This window comes from Aedes aegypti, chromosome 2 (genome assembly GCF_002204515.2).
Source record: "Aedes aegypti strain LVP_AGWG chromosome 2, AaegL5.0 Primary Assembly, whole genome shotgun sequence".
Classification (NCBI taxonomy): Eukaryota; Metazoa; Arthropoda; class Insecta; order Diptera; family Culicidae; genus Aedes; species Aedes aegypti.
In genome coordinates, this window is record NC_035108.1 from 87,778,942 (window position 1) to 87,801,487 (window position 22,546).

The 22,546-nt window shown below is 37.1% G+C and overlaps 1 protein-coding gene across 3 annotated transcripts; it reads right to left on the reverse strand.

Annotated features, from left to right (window-relative positions):
* Window positions 1-226: 226 nt before the first annotated feature.
* Window positions 227-21,501, reverse strand: LOC5571835. 3 transcript variants are annotated; one of them, XM_021841470.1, is made up of 9 exons: window positions 21,309-21,501; window positions 20,588-20,856; window positions 20,128-20,504; window positions 19,586-19,993; window positions 19,178-19,532; window positions 18,974-19,115; window positions 3,817-4,106; window positions 2,660-3,736; window positions 227-914 (listed from the first exon to the last, which is right to left on the reverse strand). In XM_021841470.1, the coding sequence occupies exons 1-8, from the start codon at window positions 21,373-21,375 to the stop codon at window positions 2,666-2,668; spliced, it is 2,979 nt and encodes a 992-aa protein (XP_021697162.1). In that variant the 5' UTR covers window positions 21,376-21,501; the 3' UTR covers window positions 227-914; window positions 2,660-2,665. The 3 variants fall into 3 exon arrangements, with proteins under 3 accessions (XP_021697162.1, XP_021697161.1, XP_001659966.1); XM_021841469.1 differs by having other exon boundaries at window positions 20,128-20,531; window positions 21,309-21,500; XM_001659916.2 differs by lacking the exons at window positions 2,660-3,736; window positions 3,817-4,106 and having other exon boundaries at window positions 20,128-20,531; window positions 21,309-21,495.
* Between the last annotated feature and the right edge of the window lie 1,045 nt (window positions 21,502-22,546).

Sequence of the window (22,546 nt, forward strand, 5' to 3'; positions counted from 1 at the left end):
GAAAAATGCAAAATGTTCAAGTAATTTATACTTTTAAGCCCGGGGTGTCTCGTCTCTGTGCATTCAGATCGACTTTTTTGTCGAATTATGTAATTGAAGAAACGGTAATTTATCCTCATCTTGCATATTCTTTCGTTGATGGTCAACGAATCCGATTGTGCTTAACTTTGGAAAAAGGTAGTCACTTTTTAATCACATTCAAAAGGAAGTCACAATTACAGGGACGTAGTTTGTTAAACATAAATTATATTAACATGTCGTCGTTTCTATTTCTGCTCAAATAATTTATAACAGTTCTAACATATACTTGTCAATCAATAAAATCTGCGATACTGATAGATTACATTACAGTCTTCAAACTTTGGCCTTCACTAAAATGCCAATCTGAAAATTGAAGTATTTAAAATATCGTCTTTATTACTACCCTGGTGTCCCATCCCTCCCTCACCGCATCGGTCGACCCAAAATCTCCAACACCGCAAACACCTTGGTTGTGATGTTATCCTTGGGCAGTTCCACCTTCATCACAAACCGTTGCACCAACATCCACGGGGACGCCACTTCGTCCAGGTATTGCAAGTTCATAGCGGTATGAATTTTTACACAAGTTTCCACGGCATCCGGTACCGTTTCCATCCGATAGAATACATGTTCGATGACTATGTAGCTGCTTTCGATATCGGCAATCGAGGGCCCGATGGCAACCACTACCGGATTGATGCGTAGCTTCCAGAGATTCAGAAGCTCTTGGCGTTGTTTGAGCTGGTGGACGGCTTGCTTGAAATCGGTTGCGTATAGGACAAAATTGCGACACACGTCCAAACGGGTGGGGCTCCAATGCTTTTCGTTTCGTACCATTAGTTTGAACAGCAGTGGCAAGAGGATGAGACAGGACGTCAGAATATTTGTTTGATCTGAAAAAAATCGAGAAAAATAAACCTTTCAGTTGAATCAAAATTATAATATAATATTAGACTGACCATTATTAACGTATTTAACGAGGCAGTACCATTTTTGAAACCTTGATGGATTTTCCTATTTTGTAAGCTGAAACAGCTTGGAATCCAAATTCAATAAAAAAAAACATTGAAGACACAAATTTTGCCAAAGAAGCATCCAACGACAGTGCAATTTCAATTAAGGTACCGTGGGGCAAGTGGGTAATGGAATTCGCATAGTTGAGATTCTTCCAATTCTAGAGACTTTAAATTGAAACAAATGAGGTTGTTTATATTTTTTAGCTTGACTCCCACCATATATAAGCAGCATGCTGAAATTGATTTTTATGAAAAATTGAAGAAAAAAATACAATTTTTGAAAAAAATACAGTTTTTGAAAAATGTCTCCTTACTTTTCACTTGCCCCAAAAGTGGGGCAAGTGAAAAGTTTACCCTATTTAACAATAAATTCAAAAACAAACAGTATATTCACGATTTCTATTAGCTTAAATACTTGTTAAGGCTTCCCAATGAACAATAACATAAGTAACATGTAAACAAAGGTTATTGTTATTCTTTTCACTTCAATTTTTTTCTGTTTAGTTATGTTAGTTGAAATGATTCGACAACATTATAACTGCAACATTTCCAATGTTAGTTCTTACATTATAAGACAGCATTTGCATTTCTGCTCTGTAGAATTTCCACCGCTCGTTATTTGTTTTTGAGAAAGTCGGATATGACGTCGGATAACTCTTCGGGAGAAATCAAACGGAATCCTTCAATAACGTATTTCGGGTCTTTTTTATGTGGATAGACCTATATCCCATTTTTATGTTTTGAACTAGCTTTACATAGACATTCCATGAGATTTCCGTTTGTTCTCTAATATTGCAACTTTTCAGTCAACGTCTTCCTTTTAATTGGCTGCCCGAAGTAGACGTATTGATATTGTAATGTTTGCCAACATCTTTTAAAGAATTTCCATGATTTCTAATATGTTATGTTTTTATATAATAATTGCGAACCATGTTTACTTGCAGTTTGAAACTGTCACAAAGGACAACTAAGAAGTGGTACAAAAAAATATTTTCCGCGACTTTTTTCCACTGAAAATATTAAAATAAGATTGTACGCCGCCATCTTGTTACGGAGTAACAGTTGACAGGTTAACAATTTTTCACTCTATTATGCAATAATGGCTGAAAAATCTCAGAAATCTCTTACCTATCGTAATGTTCTCAATGACCTCAAAGGTTTACGCATGAGTTTAAAACGTTAATTCACATATTCAGTAAAATATATCAATTGTTTTCACTTACCCCATTTACCCACTTGCCCCGCGGCACCTTATAGCTTTGTGCACAAGCAATTGGATTCCAGCATGTTTGACCTTAAATAAGGTTCTGCCCCTAGTTTATCAAATAATGGGTATCGTATCATAGATTTTCGATTGATCAAAGTCAAAAGTAAGTCATCCTCTGAAAATCCATGGAAAAACATTGTAATGTAACTACAGACAAAAATTCAAGTTATTTGTAGTTCGTCATTTAAATTTTAGCCGATTCGGACAATCAGGAACTGAGACACAGAGCCCCAAACTGGGGCATCTTGTATGGAAAACAGTATTTGGTTACTAGCTTTTGTCACTGAGTGTATGTAGATACTTTAATGCAACACATTTGGTACACACTAAGCCCCTCCTCAAATGTAAAACTTACAGCTATCTACAGTACATCGTACTGATTAACATTTTCATCCACGTATTCGTCTTTGACCAACGGTTCGACTTGATAGTAATACTCTTCCGGCTGTTCCAAATGGCTCGTATCCATAGGAAGCATTTGGCTGAAGTTTCCGATGCGATCGCTTCGCTTTTTGCGATTTCGCGCCACCGACAAGCGCATTCCTTTCACATCCGCTGCCCGAGCCTTTGCGTTCCGTATGCAGCGATGGAGAAATTTCATGCAATCGTTGTACGTGAACAATGGGTCGGAGTAGACAATAACCCGATAGAACAAGTTTATCACCTTGTCGTACTTGTGGAATGCTATTTTGCTAATCCTCTCACCAGCCTTTTCTTTGTTACGACCACTACCGGTCCACGAACACCGAAGCAAGAATCGCCTGTCGAAAAAGTAGTCCACGGTTTGAAGGCTTACGGTCCATCCATTACCAACGGATCGACCCTGGCCATGTACTATGCCCAACGAGTGTACAACGGACTCTACAAATCGTTCATCTCGGGCTCGCTCTTGTAATGCTTCTAGATCTTCGAGATTCTTGACGGGTACTAACGGAGGGTCAGCTGGCTGATTGCCCTGTGCTATGGTTCTATTGACAGGATGCACTGGTACGACCGGAATCGGAGAAGTTTGAATATTGGTAATTATTGGAGCAGCAGCCACTGGTACGGGAGGCATAGGCGTAGACACTGCTGGAGTGTGATTTGGAACTTGGTGTTCAGGCGCTGAGGGTGCCCTAGCTTGGTGTAACGTAGCAAATTCAGCTCTAACGAGCGCTCTGAAAGCTTCAAATTCCCCTGAGATTCGATTAACTTTAGCTTGGAGTGCATCAACCGTCGACTGGAGTGCTGTCGATGCAAGCGATATTTGAACACTGGCATTTGCTGTTCGAGAGACTAGATTCACTGCTTGTAATACATCCGGTTCTTTCATATCTTTTCTATCGGGAATTTTGAGCTTATCGGGCACGTCGGATCCGTTTTGTAACTCTCGATGAAGATCGTGCTTCTCTAGTGCGTTGTTCATCTCCATCATTTGTTGTTCAAGATATGCCTGGAATGGAACAACAATCCTTTAGGTTCAAAAACTGCCTGCTTGCAATATATCATCGTGATTATATTTATCATATATACCTCTTCGAACGTTCTCAAGTTAGCTTTCATGATTTTGCATCGACAGGCATTCGAGCAGTCTCGAACAACCGATATGCTAGGATCTTCTTTCGCGCGCTCTAGCAAACGATAGCCAGCAGCATTGCTGGGCCAGTAGCAGAGATCTGTTCCTCCAGCGCTTTTCCGTAAGACATCCGGCCCGTCACGGTTCCATCCGTTTTTGTGCACCCATTTGGAGGGCAACGTGTACAAATTGGCTTCAGCACCTTCGATGATTTCCACTATAGTGTAGTTGTCTGCCGGTTTAGATGCTGTAAGATTGCGAATGATGCTTAGCGTTTCCGCGTATATTTGATACTACGAGTTTAAAATAGGAAATTTATAAAAATGCCCCCACATGTGGCCCTACATCAGCGATCTTCACGGATATTGATCAAATCTCGAAAACGTATTCATACAGACTCAAGTGAAAAAGTATACAAACTTGCTTTATCGATCCTATAGGATTTTTCATTCAAAAATCTTATTCTTTGGATCCAATTCCTTAATCTGATCGAAAGAAAGTGTTAGTTACAGCGGAATTGATGATAAATAGAAAATATTTACCCTTTGATGCATTAGAAACGGAGTCAGCCAGCGACAAATCAGCAAACACGTCCATTTCGGAAGCCATATTGAATTTCTGATAGTGAAATGGCTGTACCGAGAAAATTTGCCTCACGTGGTTCTTCACAATGATGAGCAATGGGGTTCATAAGCGTTCTTATGACATTGGCAATTGATTGTTATGAAAAAATTACACTTGTCTTATGAATCTCAATCTCGTCGAATGAAATACGCAAGTGTCTTATGAACCAACAAAAAAATAATAAAAAACGCGTTCATTAGTTTGATCTTATGAAAATCATGCGAGAGTTTTGCCTCAGTGTATGTGTTCCGCAGACGAAATTCTACGCGTAACGCTCTGAACCAACTCGATTTTTCACTTTTGGAACGTTTAATTTCCGGATTTACAAAACGACGAAAGTAAGATTTTCAACTTTCGCAACCTAACCACTACTTTCGCCGGCCCGCTGTATGGAGAGACAAAGTGACTTAACCCCGAATCAAAACAAAACACTACTTTAGTCGATTTTACACTGGTAGAAAAACGTCGCAAGTAACTGAATAAAACGGCTTATAATTTTGTCATAAAATTCTTGTGTGAGATAATAGGAACTCCATAGTTTTTTAACGCGAGCTCATTGTATGCAAAATTTAAGAAATGTACACGTCGAAAAAATGTTAAAAAGGTGATTCAGTTTAAAACAGTTTTAGAAGACAGGTTGTGATTCTTCTGAATTAATTTTCTCAAAACCGTATGGAAGTTACTTACGTCGATTTGAAAAAGTAACCGAGAAATGTAAGCGATTCAATTATGTTTGAGTACAATTATTATATGCAACAGTCCCTATTTTCATGCCGATCGGACCTTTCCTTGATTTTTGGAATAACACCTTGTTATTGAAACTTGACGAAAATACATGGTATAAAAACGATTCTCAGCATTTTCGAAAGAAATCGTTAAAGTATACAATGATGGCAATTAATAAAATTTTCTTTTGCTCATTTATTCACTAAGTCAAGAAATGTTTAACTCGTAAAGATCAAACCCGCTATCTTCAGAAAGATCTTGCTCAATCCTCTCTTTTCCATGGCAGTTCTAGAGCTCTAAAGATTTTTGACGAACTCGAGACAACCCAAATCAGATGGATACTATGCAGTAATAACTAAACTATAACTCACTACTCATTAGATTATTCGAATAGTCAATTAACTGTTTAAATAGTAAAGCTATTGATAAACAATCAACTCTCGCGTTTTGTATCATAACGGCGTATCTGCAGTGATCGATTTCACATCATCAACTTTCACTTTTGCTAATCACTTGGCTAGGCGAATATTTACGACTGTTAGTCTTCATTCAATAGGGTCTCATCGTCCTTCTTCACACTGAATTGTGACAACGAACATAGGCATGACCACCCAGGTAACCAATAAGCATTAAAATAAGCCGCGCAGTAGACTGCTTTTAGCATTTTTACTGCTCCTTGGCCTAATAAAGAAGTTGGATTGCTTAGCTGCCTTTAATGGACAGAAGAAGTGCTTTTTAAAACCTCTCGGCTGCTTCGAAATACTTCTCTACTGCTGTGTTAATGTCATGTAAGAGGAGTACAGATGATATGTTATTGAAAAGACAACATCCTTTGTCTCTCCCCCTCTCTTAAGGCATTACCTAGCCTTCTTAGTTTGTGTGGGCTGCTTTGACAATTTATTGAACCGATGCTATCGAGTGAAGGAGAAAAATGAACGTCATGACGAAATACGCCAGCACAATCAACCATTCTTTAATTGCAATAGGAAGAGGTATAGGATAACAGATATCACAGAGATAAAAATATGCAATAAGCCGATGGTACAGCTACGGGGAAACAAAATTATTCAACACCCGATACGATAAATTACCATTTAGTTTCGATTTCAAATGACTCAAGGGTGTATAAGGAAATTGAGACATAGATAGTTTCCGCATAGGTACACAACCAAAATTATTTCATGTGGATAAAACGTACGTAAAGTAGGCCATAATATCATTGCGCAGCATAAAATCTTATACAGCAGCTCCTGCAGCGTGATACATTGCCATCGGATGTCGATATCTCAACGGGTCATGGTTTCGAATCGCAATTAAAGACAGAGTAGCCAAAAAATACAGTTCAGAAGTATCGGCGTCAGCAACGGTAAGAAGTGTAAGGAGATGTAAACTATTTTTGTTTTGGTTCTTCCTTCTCGGAGGCGTTACACTTTTTTGACAATCGAGTGCAACGTTCCTGAAGGTGGTGCATTAAAACAGCACGTTATTTCGCCAAAACCTGCATTGACAAAGCAGCTATAGGTTTAATTAGCATTTAATGCGTTGCTGTGAGGACACCTATAGTGCTGAATGGATGCTAGTTTAAGTGCTTGTTGGTTACTTGGGCATATTTTTACAAAACTTCTATTTTTCCTTTAAAGTGTGGATCAAACCTTTCGATTGATGTTGAAAAAGGTTCTTAAGGCTAAGTAGCCCGTCATACGTTTTGGCAGCACTTTGCTGCATTCTATTTCAAAGCGATAAAAGTCCCCGCATGGAAAAATACAGTTTGCCTTGTTTTCCAAACAATAAGATTCTTCTAACCGGTAAGGTTAATATATCGGAAACAGTTGCTTCTTTGTTAAACAATATCAGTGGTAGAGCATTAAACCATTTCAAATTATTTGTGTAACGAACAACAAACAGTGACAATATTGGAAAGTGTCCAGAAATTGTAAAACTATACGGGAATGAAAAATTGTGGGAAACAGTAAAAATATAAAATTACCGTTTGTCGAACGGTTCGTGCTTCTACTTGCACAACACACTAATACATATGAGCATTTCACCATATGTTACCTCAGCCTAACACTCCTGAAAACTTCTTTCAACAGCTTTGCAAATCTTTGCAGCGATCAATTTTATATATTATTTTTTTATTTTTATTTTTTTCTGGTTACGCAACTTGACATAAAAAATAATATATATTTGAACGATTTGTGTGAAAACAGGGATCCAAAACATAAAATTATTTTTATATTTATGTGGAACCGAAAAAGTGGCTGTATGTTTTTTAAGCGTGTTTGTTTTTGCAATGTCCATCGAAAAAAAAACAAAAGAATAAATTTCTTTGCTTGTTTTTCTTCAGTTTGAACAGAAAATCGTAAAAAATATCGAGTGCTGGTAAGTAATTAATCCAATCTAAGTATTACAAATGGATTAATTTATTTCATTTCCTTTAAAGATATAGGACAAGATGCAGATACCATCGATGTTGGACAGTGGATCCATTTCAACGGTCGTAGTTACGAGTATGGCCAGACGCTACAGCCGGCTCCTTGAGTTTTCAGCTGCGCAACCGATCAATTATCAGCAATATAACCGGGACTAAGTTGACTTACAAAACCAGAACAGCCAATCCAGCAGGATTATTACCGGTGAGAACATTTTCGGAAGCTGATACTTCCGGAAGTTGCCGAACGTTACAACCTGGGAGAACATTCAATCAACGCCCACAGTGTTTAAAAAAAATGTTAAATAGTTGGTAAGGAAAAGTAGTGAATAATAAAACTGAAAATTGAACCTTTTTTATAATGAGAAATAATGAGACAAAATATGTGCAGTCTCAATTTACTTCAAATTCAAGCAATAACGACTTCTTTTTTATAAGTACAATTTTTTCGACTCGGCAAAGTGCTTGTAAATGTATCAATTGAAGTAAATTGTGTACTATTGTATACATGTTTCATTATTTCTTATTGGATGTCTTCATCATTTCCTAGCTTATTTTTTTTTTCCTCTACGGTATAATCACAAAAGAACAGTACAATATAGGGTGAAAATAAATATAAAGCACCAAAAACTAACAATAACCCATACATTATTCGTTTTTTCTCGAATTTATGGTTTTAATGTTTCTTAACTGTTTCACTTATAATGGATTTGGCAAAAAATGGATAGTATATGTACCTCTTGGCAAATTGGCCACGAAAAATTTTGTTCAAGAAAATCTTCGTTTTGAAATGGTTACATAACTTAACCGCCTATTACCCACATTGTTATTTGTGCATTTACCGTTCCCCAAACAGTCAATATCGTTCGCCGTAAGGTTGGTTTATTGTTATTTTGCATATTACGACAAATTATTCAGATGCGGTTGCAAATGGTTGCAGACACTACGGGAAACAGTACTCGTACGGTTCTAATTTATGCGGGTCAGTCTTGATAGTTTATATTGACTTGGAAAAGTATCACTGGACGCGCTAATATGCATAAAGTATGCTGATACTTTTTCAGCTGTGCCAGTGCAAAACCAACTGATTTTCTTTGATTCGAAAATGGGAGATGAATTAGCGACAATCATCAACGACGGCGTACTTCGCCTTAATTCATCAATTCTCATGCTTGAGACTTTTCACACTTAGTTGTGACTCACGCAACTCAGCAGCCAAAGAATCATTCATGAGTTGGCTCATCCGTTTGACTCATTGGCTTGTATTTCCACAGCACGCAAAGTAAATATTCTTTGTTTTTCTGCTAGAAATATAACAAACCTTTCTAATGTAAACAATGACATTGGGTTTTGACAGATTTTCGATGGGTTTCATGATTGAACCATTTTTGACGGTATGAAGGTGACCGAATGATTTTGCATTAAAATTTCATGCGTAAGTTTTGCGCTGCAGATCTCAAATGAGTTTATTCTCTCGTGAGAACTCAATGATTGAGATTTGAGTGTGAGTGTACCAACACTGAGTAGTGCTACTATAGGAACAATAGGTTTACTACAGGTGTGAAAGAGCTTAAATTTTAAGCAAAACTATTTTTTTCGATCATTTTTTTTTTGACAAAATCGAGCTGTGTATCAATAGTAGTAGTACTTTGATAAATAAGGTTTCAGTGCTCAAGAATTTTCTGCCCGGACAAAATTTAAAATGTATACAGCGGGGATTCGCTGGTTGGAACACGACTGCCTTCCAGCTAGCGAATCCGACTCGTTAGTTGGAACGACTGACAGCCGGTGAAAATGCTCCAGACTCCCGCATTTGGAGAGCAAATCGTCACAAAACGCACATATACATGCTCATTTGTTCTATATATGGAAACTTCAATGCAAAGGTGCTCAGATGCCAAAGTCAGTTTGACATCTACTCTTGACATCCGAGTGCTTTTTAGTTGGAACATTTTCCAACCGTCGAGTCATTCCATGTAGCGGACCACCAATGAGCGAATCCCCACTGTAGCTTGATGCAGAATATATAATGCGTATCAATGAGAAACCATTAGGGGGGTCTGTAGCCTTGAGGTTACGCTTTCGCTTTCATAAGCGGAAGGTCATGGGTTCGATTCCCAGCCCCTCCACAAAAAACCCGTCCAGCCACCAGAAGACGCCTCACGGAGGACCGTGCTTTGGGGAGCACATCCATCCTCCGTCAGTATCAGATGGTGACTGAGACAAACTGACCCTCTTCGCAGGCAGCTAGCCTCACTGACAGCAGAGCTCTCTCCTACCTGCTCGGTGTGAGAGTAAAAGAGTAGGAGAGAGTGCAGATGTAAATATATAGTTAAGTTAAAAATAGATCTGTATCGGTTAAGAAGCTACAGATCAACTGATTTCGGCACAGTAGTGGCCACGAGCACAGAGTGCCTTAAAAAAAATGAGAAACCATTGATAATAAATTGAAAATACCTGAAGGTCGTAGACACAAAAGTCAATTTGAACAAATTGAGATGTAAAATTCTGAAAAATAATAGAATCGTTCTGGTGGGCTTCGATCTCACGACTCAAAATACGCTAGACGCGTTAACCAACTACGTCACAGGACCACGTCAAAAGCCGAACCCATACTAACCATCTCATTGAGCCAACGTTAGTGTCTACAACCTTCAAGTAGTTTCAAAACACCGTCGGCTGGTTTAAGCCGTAATAGGCATGACAACCCTAGTCCAGCATTGATAATTAAAAAATGTTAATCAGGAGACTGACCTTTTGCTCCGCAGGGGTGCACAACTTGCCTCGCAGCATATTTAAACCAACTGAAGAACATCATTTTTATTTAGTTATTTGCTTCAATGAAATTTTTTGAACTTGCTATGTTTATGAATGCTAGAAAACGTGTTACATAATCGATTCCATGTCATTTTGAATGAAAAATAATGATCACATTCAGCAAACATTGGTCTAGCCCAGGGTTTCTCAACCGGTGGTCCGCGGACCCCCAGGGGTCCGTGACGACTTCTCAGGGGGTCCGCGAAGCCATGGACAATAAGTATAGTTTTTTTTTTCTAGATTGATGTATAAATGTCAGAAATCTCTTACCTATCTTTTGGTTTTCAAGTTAGAATTATTACTGGGCTGTAGATGTTTGATAAGGTACCGTGGGGTAAGTGGATACAGCAAAATCAATAGTTAAATTCATTGTTATGTACAGCTAACGTGAATAATGTAACTCAAACTTTTTTCTGTGGATAACAAATAAGGGACTATTATATTTCAAATCGTCATTTATTTCGAATTTTCTGATTGTTATGTATTGAGAATGAGAGACTTAAAAATTTGCGCCAAATAATCCACTTGCACCACCATGGTGGGGTAAGTGGATCACCATTAAAAAAAATCTGTTCTCGAAACAAATGTAGTGTGATTATGTTTAACAAGAATGGTATTACCCTCGTTCAAGTGATTAGTGCTTGTAATGTTACATTTTAATACTTTAAAATTAAAAAGTATCTTTATTTAATCAAAATATAATAAAAAATATGTATATATTAGTTCATACTAATTTGAACAAAAAAAAACATTGTAACTAGAAAAACTTGGAGAAAATTCATCCATTTATACGCATAAGTTATACAGAAGTATTGTAGGATTATTCCTAACGATGTTTTCGAAAAACACTTTTGATTTAAAAATATAAGTTACATTTACTTTTTAATAACAAACTGAAATCCTTCTATTTTATTTATTAATATATGTTTATCATCTGTCTAGAGCAATTTATATGGTCAAATAAGGTACGATACTATGCTTTCGATTGGAAAATTAGTATATTTTGCTCTTTTACAACTCAGCTTAGATAAACCACGAAAAGTTTCGTGTAAATTTTGAAATTATAATTTTTTTATTCCCGAAAGGTTAAAAAAACTTTCAGGTGGATTCATTCAAATTTTCTATGGTCAATTTGACAAATTCAAGCTGGGAATGGAACAAAATAAAGAAAAACAACATTTGCGGATATTAAAGCTTTTTAAAATTCTCGTAAGCAGTCTGCCAATAAATGATAATTATGCTTGATCCACTTACCCCACCCCATTAAAAAGTAGGGGTAAGTGTACCATGTCCAATATATTTGTATTTATTTATAAAAATGACATATATTACATTGTGATTCATTCAATTAGAACTGATATGCTCACCATGTGTCGAAAAAAATAATAGAATTCGATTTTAGACAGAGATACAATGGATTTTGATTGATGGAAAACAATTTTCAAATTAATTACTTTTTGCAGCTAACAAGTTTGTTTGTGTTAGTGTACGTGTAGTACCAGTTTTGCAATAGTATCAGTGTGGGCGTAAGAATATAACCTAGAACGAAGCAATGGTGCGAAAACATTCAACATATTCAAGCATTTATGCTTTATATTGACAAATGATCCACTTACCCCACTGATACACTTCCCCCACTGTACCTTATACCAAATATTTTTAAATTGTAACTCACTTTGTTTATATTAACCATACAAATACTGATAAAATACTTCCAATATAATTTTGTGAATAAGACTTTGAAAGCCAGGTTTATCTAATGCGCGTCCTAAGATGGTTGATGGAGGTAGTCATACATAATTTCTTAAATGTCTGTGGTTTAACCCTTGGCAGATTCAATTATCTTCCTATCGAGATCTAAAAACAATTCTCGGGATCCTGGTGATAATTGACAGGATTAAAAACAAAACGAAATGTTAGCCTGTTTCATCAGGATTTTTTACGAGATTTTCGACTGATAACGACGTAGTGATTTTTGCGAAGATTCTTAACGGATATCCGACTAAATAATCGGATAGTTCCAGATAAAAATTATATACGAACTAGCTTACCCGACGTGGCTAGCCACGTTACAACGAAATTTTAAAGCAAAAGCAGCGTTGCCAACCGTCCAGATTTGTCTGGAATATTGCAGATTTTTGAGGCCGCGCATTTTACAAAAATCTGGAAGATCCAGATATAATCTGAAACGAATTTGTAAGGTTTTGCAAATAATTTGTAAGGTTCTTCATTAACGACATAAGCGATCCAGACTTTTCCAGACAAATTTTCAAAATCTTCCAGATTTTTGAAAAATTGACTTGGCATCCCTGGCAAAAAGCTACGTATAATCTTTCATATCGCATGATACTGATGACCTCAAAATCGCCTAAATTTTTGCTCTGGCCATACTCCATCAAGCACGTAGCCTCAATAATGTTGTAGTGTTCTAATCTGAAATAATTATAGCCTTATATGCTGTTGTAGTGTTTCTTCTGTTCTGAAATATTTCAAAAGTTCCAGAAGGTTCTGTGAATTAGAGAGTAGAATCTTCTAGCAAAGTGCAAAATAGTGTGATTCATTGTCATTTTTCAAAATCACAGTTGTGGTGAAAAGCCCATCGACTCAAGGAAATATCGAGTCATGGAACAGGAATGTTTTGGAAAGCTTTTTTAAGGAATCCTCGATCATAGTATGCATTTTTTTTAGTATGCATCCATGTGTCGATATCGAGTCGATGAATATCGACTCATGGATGTTCTACTGTAAATTAATAAAACTCGAATATTCGGCGCACATTCATCTCATTCATGTTTATCTTGCTTTTAGATATGTCAAACTCGTTTTTGAACCTGAGCTGAAACAGGAGAAACTCGTTTCATATATATAACTCCAACCCGATTCAAGTTCGACCGAATTACAATTTGCTTGAAGTTGATTTGTTCAACGTGTCAATTTGTTACGTCAAAGAATTATCCTAGTGCTCCACAATTTGCAATCGTATTGTTCTTATATTAAAATAGACCGTTGTAGTGCTCTTAAGCTGCTGTTGTAGTGCTCAACGAAACTTTTCGATGAAACATTTCAAAGCGTTACTGACAGACAGACAACTCTGGGATTTTATATATATGATTCCTCACAACGCCGATAATTTACTCTTAAGAAACTTATTATTAAGTGGTTTAAAATATTCAGCAGCTTCCTGAGGTGATTTTTGAAGAATACCTAGCAATATCTGGTATTTTGATTGATAAGATTTTCTTGGATGGTGGAATCTTTGAGAAATACTTTGAGATTATCTTCAATTAACTCCTGAGAATTTGTTTGCCGAATTGCTGGCGGTATTTTTGATAGATTTTTTTCAAGTAGGGAAGCGTATTTTATTCCAGGCACTTTGACTCATTTTGGCAGTATACAGTCAATTATCCCTTAATCGATATCGATTTAGAGAACCAGAGTAAAAGTTGGTTTTCTTGTCTAACTTGATGGTCCCTGCATATGCACTGGTTTTTGTGTTCTAACACTCTACCGATGGTACCTTCAGTATTGAGAAATGGAGGGTTGATTTTAATTTCTTTCGTTCTTCATTGAACAGGAAACTACATGTCTCAATGGTAATAAATCAGTTAGTTCCATTGTTTCTTCGTTATCTGGACATCAACGCCTTCCAAACACCACGTAGGCCTCCTTTCTTAGACGAAACATTAGTGCCGTGACCAGGATTAACGCACCATTCCTTCCTCGCTCAAACATTTTTTTATTATTTTACCTAGAAACAGACCATAGAGCTGCCAAAGTGTCTTTAAGGAAGGTTTTCATCGCAATTCTGGTTCAATTCTCAATGGACTCATCCAAGTGATTACAGTGATTTTTAAACTGTGCATGCATAGGATATCTGTTGAATCGTCGTGTGATCTTCTACAGATTTTCATGAACAATGATTTCTAGATCATTAGGGGTTAGATTTTAGGTAAGATTTTAGGGGTCCGCGAGATGTTTGTAGATCCTCAAAGGGGATCACAGCTTCAAAAAGGTTGGGAACCACTGGTCTAGCCTAAGGGAGCATGCTCATCTTGCCTCGCCCTGTACTACAGGGCACCGGTACCAATCGTTATAATGGTCCAGTAGATTGTGTCTACCCCGTTTGGCATAATAGTCGTTTGGCACAATGATCGTTTGGCATAATTTGAAAAGGAAGATAGTGTAGTAGTACAGTAATATCCAGGACCGTAAGATGCGTCATAAAGTAGGGGAAGAAGAGGTAAGAGCGCCCGCCGGGGTAAGACGGACCACCTTCAGTTTGGCATGAAAATGGCGGTTTTCTTAAAAGTTCACCAAGCACTTTCCATAAACACAGGACATTCCATTACCATGTTGACATTCCGAATCAATCAAGGTGATATTTACATAAAATTTTCCATAACAAATATCAAAAACAAAGTTTCTGATCGTCGATATTGAATTTGAACTAAATTTAACATATGCTCACTTAAGGATTTCGGAAGAAATATTTTTGTGAAAAACATAAGAAACAACCCATTTATGCTTTAACAGAAATGTGAAATATGCTTCAGTGTAATGAAATATGAATTTTAAATATTTAGCTTTGGAATAAGGCCATAGTTGTGAAAATGGCGCAAGCGGGGTAAAACCAACCATTGTTGATGGGGTAAGGCCGCCACCCCTAATTTATACCAAATAAAATGTCTAAATCATTTTAAAAGTTGTAACTACTTTGTTCATTACTATTCAAGTAAAATGAAATTTGTTTTGTTAAAAATACAAGCCAATTCCCCATATTTTTCCAAAATATGGATGTCTTAAGGTGATGATAAGTATTTTTAATTAATTAACCCTAAAAATGATTCAATATCTACATTAATCAATGTACAATTCATGAAACATTATACTTTTTAGAATCAATGGGAACTGATATATTTTGTCGCAAAATTGTGTACGAAAATCACGGTGGTCGCTTTTACCCCGTCGCTAAAAAAATCGTGATAAGACATAACTGTTTCGAGCTTCAAGAAATAAATATTTTTTTACAAATACAACACCTGTGATATTTTATGATCATGCCTAAGGCTTCAAAAAACGACTTGTAGCATCGAGAAATGATTTATTGATTCGTGAATTTGACATATGAATTAAATTCCTTATCATGTTCTTTTTTTTTTCAAATGACATGCCATGACTTTTGGCATGACATTTTTATTAAAAATGCGCTTTAATATCCTGGATATAATGACCCCGGAAACCATGTATGATGCAATTCCGAAAGTGCTTTATTGAATATTGGTTTCCTTGAAAAATGAAGATTAGAAGTATGTCTTATCATTAACTGACAACGAAATGTACGCTAGAGAGCAGTTTATCCACACCCCCTTGCTTAATAGAAGGAATTTGATCTAAACTTTTTTTACAATTATCCCAAACGGCGATTATGCCAAACGATCGCTATGACAAACGACTGTATGCCAAACGGCATTACACCATATGGCATAATGCCAAACAGGGTAGACTCAGTAGATTAAACTATGGAATAAAACTATATTTTTCGATAAAATTGACATGCACTATTTTTGGTGGATCGCTTCTAGTTTGGTCGACATGCCAAATTTCAGCTTTTTATTTTATTGTAAAATCATATAAATAATTAGATTGTCACAAAAATAATGCTTTCTTGCACCAGTAGTTGCCGTAGTGTTCCAGTAGTTGTCTAAAGGCGGGGTTGGGTATTTGAGGTATGTAAATATGTAAAATATCGGTGAAAATAATTTTTATATAAGAAAAATTGTTGCATGCTCAGGATCATTTCCGGTACGTGTAGTAACTGCACTATCGGTATAGTTAACCGTGTATATGCTCACATATTCATTTCAAATATTATCTTTATCGGCGCCACACATTACGTAACGCTCGATGGGGGGAGGGGGTAGGCGTAATGTCTGAGCCACGTACAAAATTTTGAAGATTTCCACACAAAAAGCGTTACGGACAAATCCTTTTCCATATCGAAACTCCCCGTGTGTTCTTATGGAAGTGCAGAGAACTCCTCGGCTTTCATAAAGCAATATATCCCTCCCATTCCTGCTTCATGCTTAAAATTGTTGCTCCAAAAATAACTTGATTGTTCTAGAAGGCTTCTTATTGATGTTTATGAAGAACAAGCCCTTTTCGTCAATAAAAAATATAATCATTGGTTTTAATAACCTCGACCGTTTTAATAAATTTTAATAAATCGACCGTTCTAAACGATGTTCCTTATTCGTGTGAAATTTAATTATTTTGGTGGCTCACAACATCGTACAATATTAGTGTACAGAAAATTGATTGCGATTTCATTGATAACATTCCTTGTGCATTCGGGTCATTTTTGGCCAATCTATTCCTTAGTTTTTTTTTCACAATTTTCTAGACATTCAGAGAATAGCGAAGTTTAGGGCAAATAAATCACAGCTATTTTTCATAACTACGAGCAGTAGGGTGCCGGTACCATTAGTGGACTATCTAAGCTATAAAAAATCATAACAAAATAACGAAAAGCCTTAACAGTGATCTTTTGGCGACAACAGAAAGATTTCAAACTCAACTGTATGGGAAAAAATATAAAAAGAGTGATAAAACTAATTTTTCAACACTAAATCGCCTGAGCCACTATTGGTACACGTGTTCTAGTAGTTGCTCCAGTAGTAGACGTTCGGGAATGATAAAAGGAATTCTAAACAAAATAATAAATTTTTACATACATTTTTCTCTCGGAACAGCAATTAATATCTTTCAAATGAAGCATAAAGGTCATCTCTGGGGCTTTTCTTCATTTTTATACATCCATTTTTAAAACTGCTTCCATCCGTTGATCCACTACTGGAACACGACGGCAACTACTGGTGCAAGGAAGCACATTTTTTGAATAAACTTAATTATTGATATGACTTTTTGATAAAAGAAAAAGCTGGAATATGGTAAATCGACTAAACTAGAGACGATCTATCCACCAAAAATGGCACATGTCGTTTTTGTCGAAAAATGTATGATTTATTCCATAGTCCAATCTACTGGTACATTACAACCATTGGTACCGGCACCCTTTACATTTTTTTCTCTTTTAATTTAAGTCTGAGCATATTACACAAAATGTAATAAGGAAGAGTTAGGAATCTGATGTGTATAATCAAAACCGAAGCAAGCACCTACGAAATGCGGAGGATTATTTTTTTTTGCCTTTCTTCATGTGATTAAATGTGAGCTAGCCAACAAAAGTTTTACAAATTCAAATGAATCAAGCCTAATTTTTCAAATCGGCGTATCTAACACTCGGATGGTTTCGAGAAAAATGCGATGCAACATATTGTAAAGAATTTTAAATCCTGTTTAAAATGTTTTGCATTTTTTCTATTGCTGTGTCTACTAGAAGTTGAAAAAAAGCACATTGTTTCGAACCACTATCAAACAATTCCGATTTGTTTTGAATTACATTGAAAAGCTGGTAAAATTATCGAATAAACCCTTTTGCTTTGTGCTGCTCACATACACCATGGATGGTTCGTCGATACCATACTTTGATTGATATATACACCTTGCTTGATGCGTCGATTTGACAGTTCGTTTTTCACTTGCGTCACGTCATATACACCAGTATTGTTTTGAAGTTGCACATACACCGGTTTGAAAATTCCCATGAAACTTAATAAAGTTAGTCAATTCGTCAGTTTCAACTTTCAACGACAACGAATGTTGGTTTCCGAATGTTTCCAATTTCAACTAGACCAACAGGAGCACCGGACGGAGCCGTGAGTAACAAAAGTAGAAGGAGAACAGTTCTTGTGAGAAATTTTGTGAAAAATATTGACTAAAACCGGATACTGATGATGTTCCACATCAGTTTGCCGATCCGTCAGCTAGCTGCAGCTGTGGAAATCCGAATCTCTCGATTTCCAACATGTTTAGTGATTCGGAAACAGTATGACGTATCTGATGTTTATAATTTTAGGTTTTGATTCTGCATATAGGTCGCTTTGCTATTAGCATATGTACGGTGTATGTGGTAGCATGAAAAATGTTGACAGTTGAGTCGCTGTGCAAACGAAGGGTGTATGTAGCCAAATTAAAAACACTGAGTAAAGTGCACATAGGGCATAATTGAAATTTATTTTTAAAAATCAAAAAAATGATTGTAGGAATACTTTTTTAGACTCAGTACGTAGAATATGCGTTTGTCAAGCCCACGCAAAGCAAATCTCGATTTGTTTATTTTTGCAGATACGTCGGATTGAAGAATTATGCTTGGAATATTTACAGTTCCCTGTGCTTTGAATCGCCAAAATTGTATCTGTATCAGTAAAATGGCAGTGGCGATTTTTTTTTTTCAAAGTTATCATTAGCAACTTCGACTGGGATGTACTAATCACCGTTCTAGAACAGTCCCACTTTCCGCACGGTATCTTATTTGCAGAGTTTGTAACAGCCATATTTGAGTAGAAATAGTGTAACATAATAGATACAGGTAGAAAACAACACCATAAAATACTCACATCCTTCCGTCTCGAACTCGTTAACACCCTTCAGGAAATTATTTTCTTCTATGTACCGGTAGATTGAGGTGGCAAACTCTGGCCAATGTCGCTTGAACGTATCGATGGCATGCGGATGGTCTTGATCAAAGTCATCCAAAAACTAAAATGTAAAACGAATTTGATTAATTCCTTTTCGGTATTCTTATTCGTACTCTCGCATACCAAAGTGTACCCATCGGGCTGCGCCAGGAACGGAAACTGCTCGAACAGCTTGGCCGGTACCACCTTCTTCGAGACCTCCTTCCGCGCTTTGTAGGTTTCGTTCCACAGAGCTCGTGCCTCATCTACCGTTTTAATTTCCCACAACTTCCCAATGGGGGTGTTACTATCCAGAAAATCGTTGTAAGATTTCCCTTGGGCCAAACTGCGCTTCCGCTTCATATACCCGTACCGGTCGAACAGTTTCCCATTAACACGAGCGCATTCACCCTTTCGACGGAAGTAAATCGAAGCATTTTCGTTGGGAAAGATCTGCTCGATCGCTTTAGCGTACAGCTCCAACTCCTGCAGGGGGATGCTGAAATCGGAAATCGTTGAAAGGCACATAAAAATCATTGTACAGACACTTACGGTCCTCCATTTTTGTCCATCAGATAGTTGACGATGTTGGCCGTCAGTATGTTCCTCTGGTTGGGGGTCAGCGTCTTTGAGTGCAACGTGTCACGCATAACGAAACACGATGACACTATTCGTCTGAGTTCTTCTACAATCTGCAACTCTGCCGGATGCAGGAAACTCGGTCCCTTTTCGGATGGATAGCTGTCCTCGTTTGGGTTACTGCTCGATTGAGATGGTCCTTCTTCCGGGTGATTTGCTTGCCGAGAAGTTTCATTCTTTCTCACTCGCATCATATACGAGTATCGTGCCTGCAGTCTGCCCGTGTAGCCTTCCTTGGCGGAGTAGTAATTATCTTTGACCTCATTTGGAAATAGGGCCACGATGGCGTCAGCCCAGTAGTTAAACGTGTCACTTCGAGAACTGAAAATCAAAAAAAAAAATAATGGCAAAAATGTGCTTACTACCTTAGTATAAAGATACCTAATAGAAAGTTAATCAGTGGGGCTCAGGGTAGACATTATGCCAAACTTAGCTTGATGGTATGCCCAACTTACCGGTCATTCTGCCTATTGAAATAAATGTAGTGCACCACGACGTTGGTGAGGTCAATCCGATTGAATTTGTCCAGCTCGCTGAGCCCGAGAAGGTAACGCGCAAAGGGTGATTGTTGCAGCAGTAGACGGAGCTTCTCAACCCCGGGGACCTGCGGATCTTTCATCTTTATATTCATGCTGTAGTTACTTTCCACCATCAGCGACTCTGAATCCTGGGAACTGTCCTCCAATAGAATGGGGTCACCGTAGTCTTCGACTTCTAGTGATTCTAGCTTAATGCGCTTAGCCGAGGGATCATATTCCGCTTCTGAGGTGGATGGTTCTGTGGTAGTCGCAATAGGGTCACTCCCAGAAGGTACTGAGGGGTGTGGCGATAACTGTTCAAGAAAATATTTCTCAAATTGCTAAAAACAGAAAAGTTCATTGTGATATGTGACAGGTTTATGAAGCATACAATTACCTTCGCATTATCTGCTGACGATGTACGAGCTGCTTCTTCGGTAACGGATGGGGAATATCGCACCGTCGGTTGAAGTGCGTTGGATTCGGCCGGCGTTGGCGAAGCACTAGAACGTGCACTCGAACCAGCCTGTACTTCGTTACCTTGCAGAGTTTGCTTGAATTCATTAAATCTAGCGGTAAAGATGGCTCGCCTTCCCAACTTTGGAATAAGTTCTTTTATAATTTCCGGTGTAAGGAATAGAAATGCTTCCTCATTGACTTCCTCGTCTAAAATGATATTGAAAAATTACATTACATCTATTTTTATATTTAATAAAGTTGTAAAATGTTACGGTCATTGTTAAACAATTTAAAAAATCTCCTGAACTTTACTGAATAAACTGATTTGCCAGATGTAAATTTCAACCAACAGGGTAACGTAGTAAATAAAATTAAATGACAAAATAATTACAGAACTAATTGAATATTCGATATTATTTTTCAAATTATCAATGTACAAAATGCAACATTTTACTTTTCGACCTCAACCTCAACACAATTACGCTAGGCATGCATTGCATATACAACGTTGTAGCTTTCTACCATTACCGAGATGTGTAATTTAACGAGCTACATTACGGCAGCCATAATTGCAGTGCTTACTTTCCTGCCCTACCTATGCATTAAATGAAAACACTTCGACTGAGCTATCTTCACAGTACCCAAAAAACAAGGCTTACCTCGAAAGCGATCCACCAAATCCATTAGATTCCACTTCCTCAGGATGCTTTCGACAAATTCGTCCATGTTTGCGAACAGTACATTAAACTTTTCAACAGTAAATCACTGTTTTTCGGTACGTAAATCATACTAGCTTTCTGACATTTTACATCACCATCGACGGAACGAAATTATTTACGGCCTTTCCCGAGCGCCGTGGATGAGAGGATCTCGCACGAGAGCACCGACTCTCACTCTCTGTTTGTTGTCGGGGACACGTTAATAGTATTCTTCTCAGCGATTAATTGGGTCCTAAAATGTTTAATGAAATCTTGTTTTTATTTAATGACACGAAAGAGCATGTTACTGCAACTATTTTAGCAATTTTTCTCGCTCAAATAACGGCTACATCATATATAAACTTTAATTTAAAAATTGGGTACTTAAATGAACCTTGACACTTTTGATCATGTTTGACGTTCGTCTAATCGACAAAAACACCTCAGGGCTTTTACTTTTAGCACTGGGGTTGTTCCTATCTGACATTTTAGAAGGGACACGGAAAGCAAAATACACCCAAAATTTGAGTTTAAGCTAAGGAGTGTGACAAAATCTAAAACATTTTTTTTTTTTGGTCTTAAACAAAAGAAAAACATTAAAAAATTGAGTAAACATGTCTTTTTAGCCTAAACTTAAGCGTTTGGCATTAAAATTGGGACATGCCTTTAGGACCCTATTCAGCAAAATGGTGAATGTGCGAGCAGACTTTTTGTTGATTCATGAAGTGGCATAATGGCAAAATAACGATATTTTAGTACCAGAAAATAAATAGTTGGATTTCAGTTGCTTTAATGCAGAAATCTTTGAAATCAATTGATAATATATCTTAGTTCATGTCAGGCCCAGACTGTTTAATAAAAATGAGTTAAACAAAATTGTATACAAAATAATACAAAATTGTATTATGCTGAACGTTCAGCAATGCGCGAACTCGTTTGCTGATTAACCAGTAATTCTCGATTACTTTTTTTCAAATCGACGTAAGAAACTTTCATACGGTTATGAGAAAATTAATTCAGAAGAATCACAACCTGTCTTCTAAAACTGTTTTAAAATTAATCACCTTTTTAACATATTTTCGACGTGTACATTTCTTAAATTTTGCATACAATGAGCTCGCGTTCAAAAACTATGGAATTCCTATTACCGTGCACCCCCGCTAATTTGAACGGTACCTCATGCAAACCATCGGGGTTCA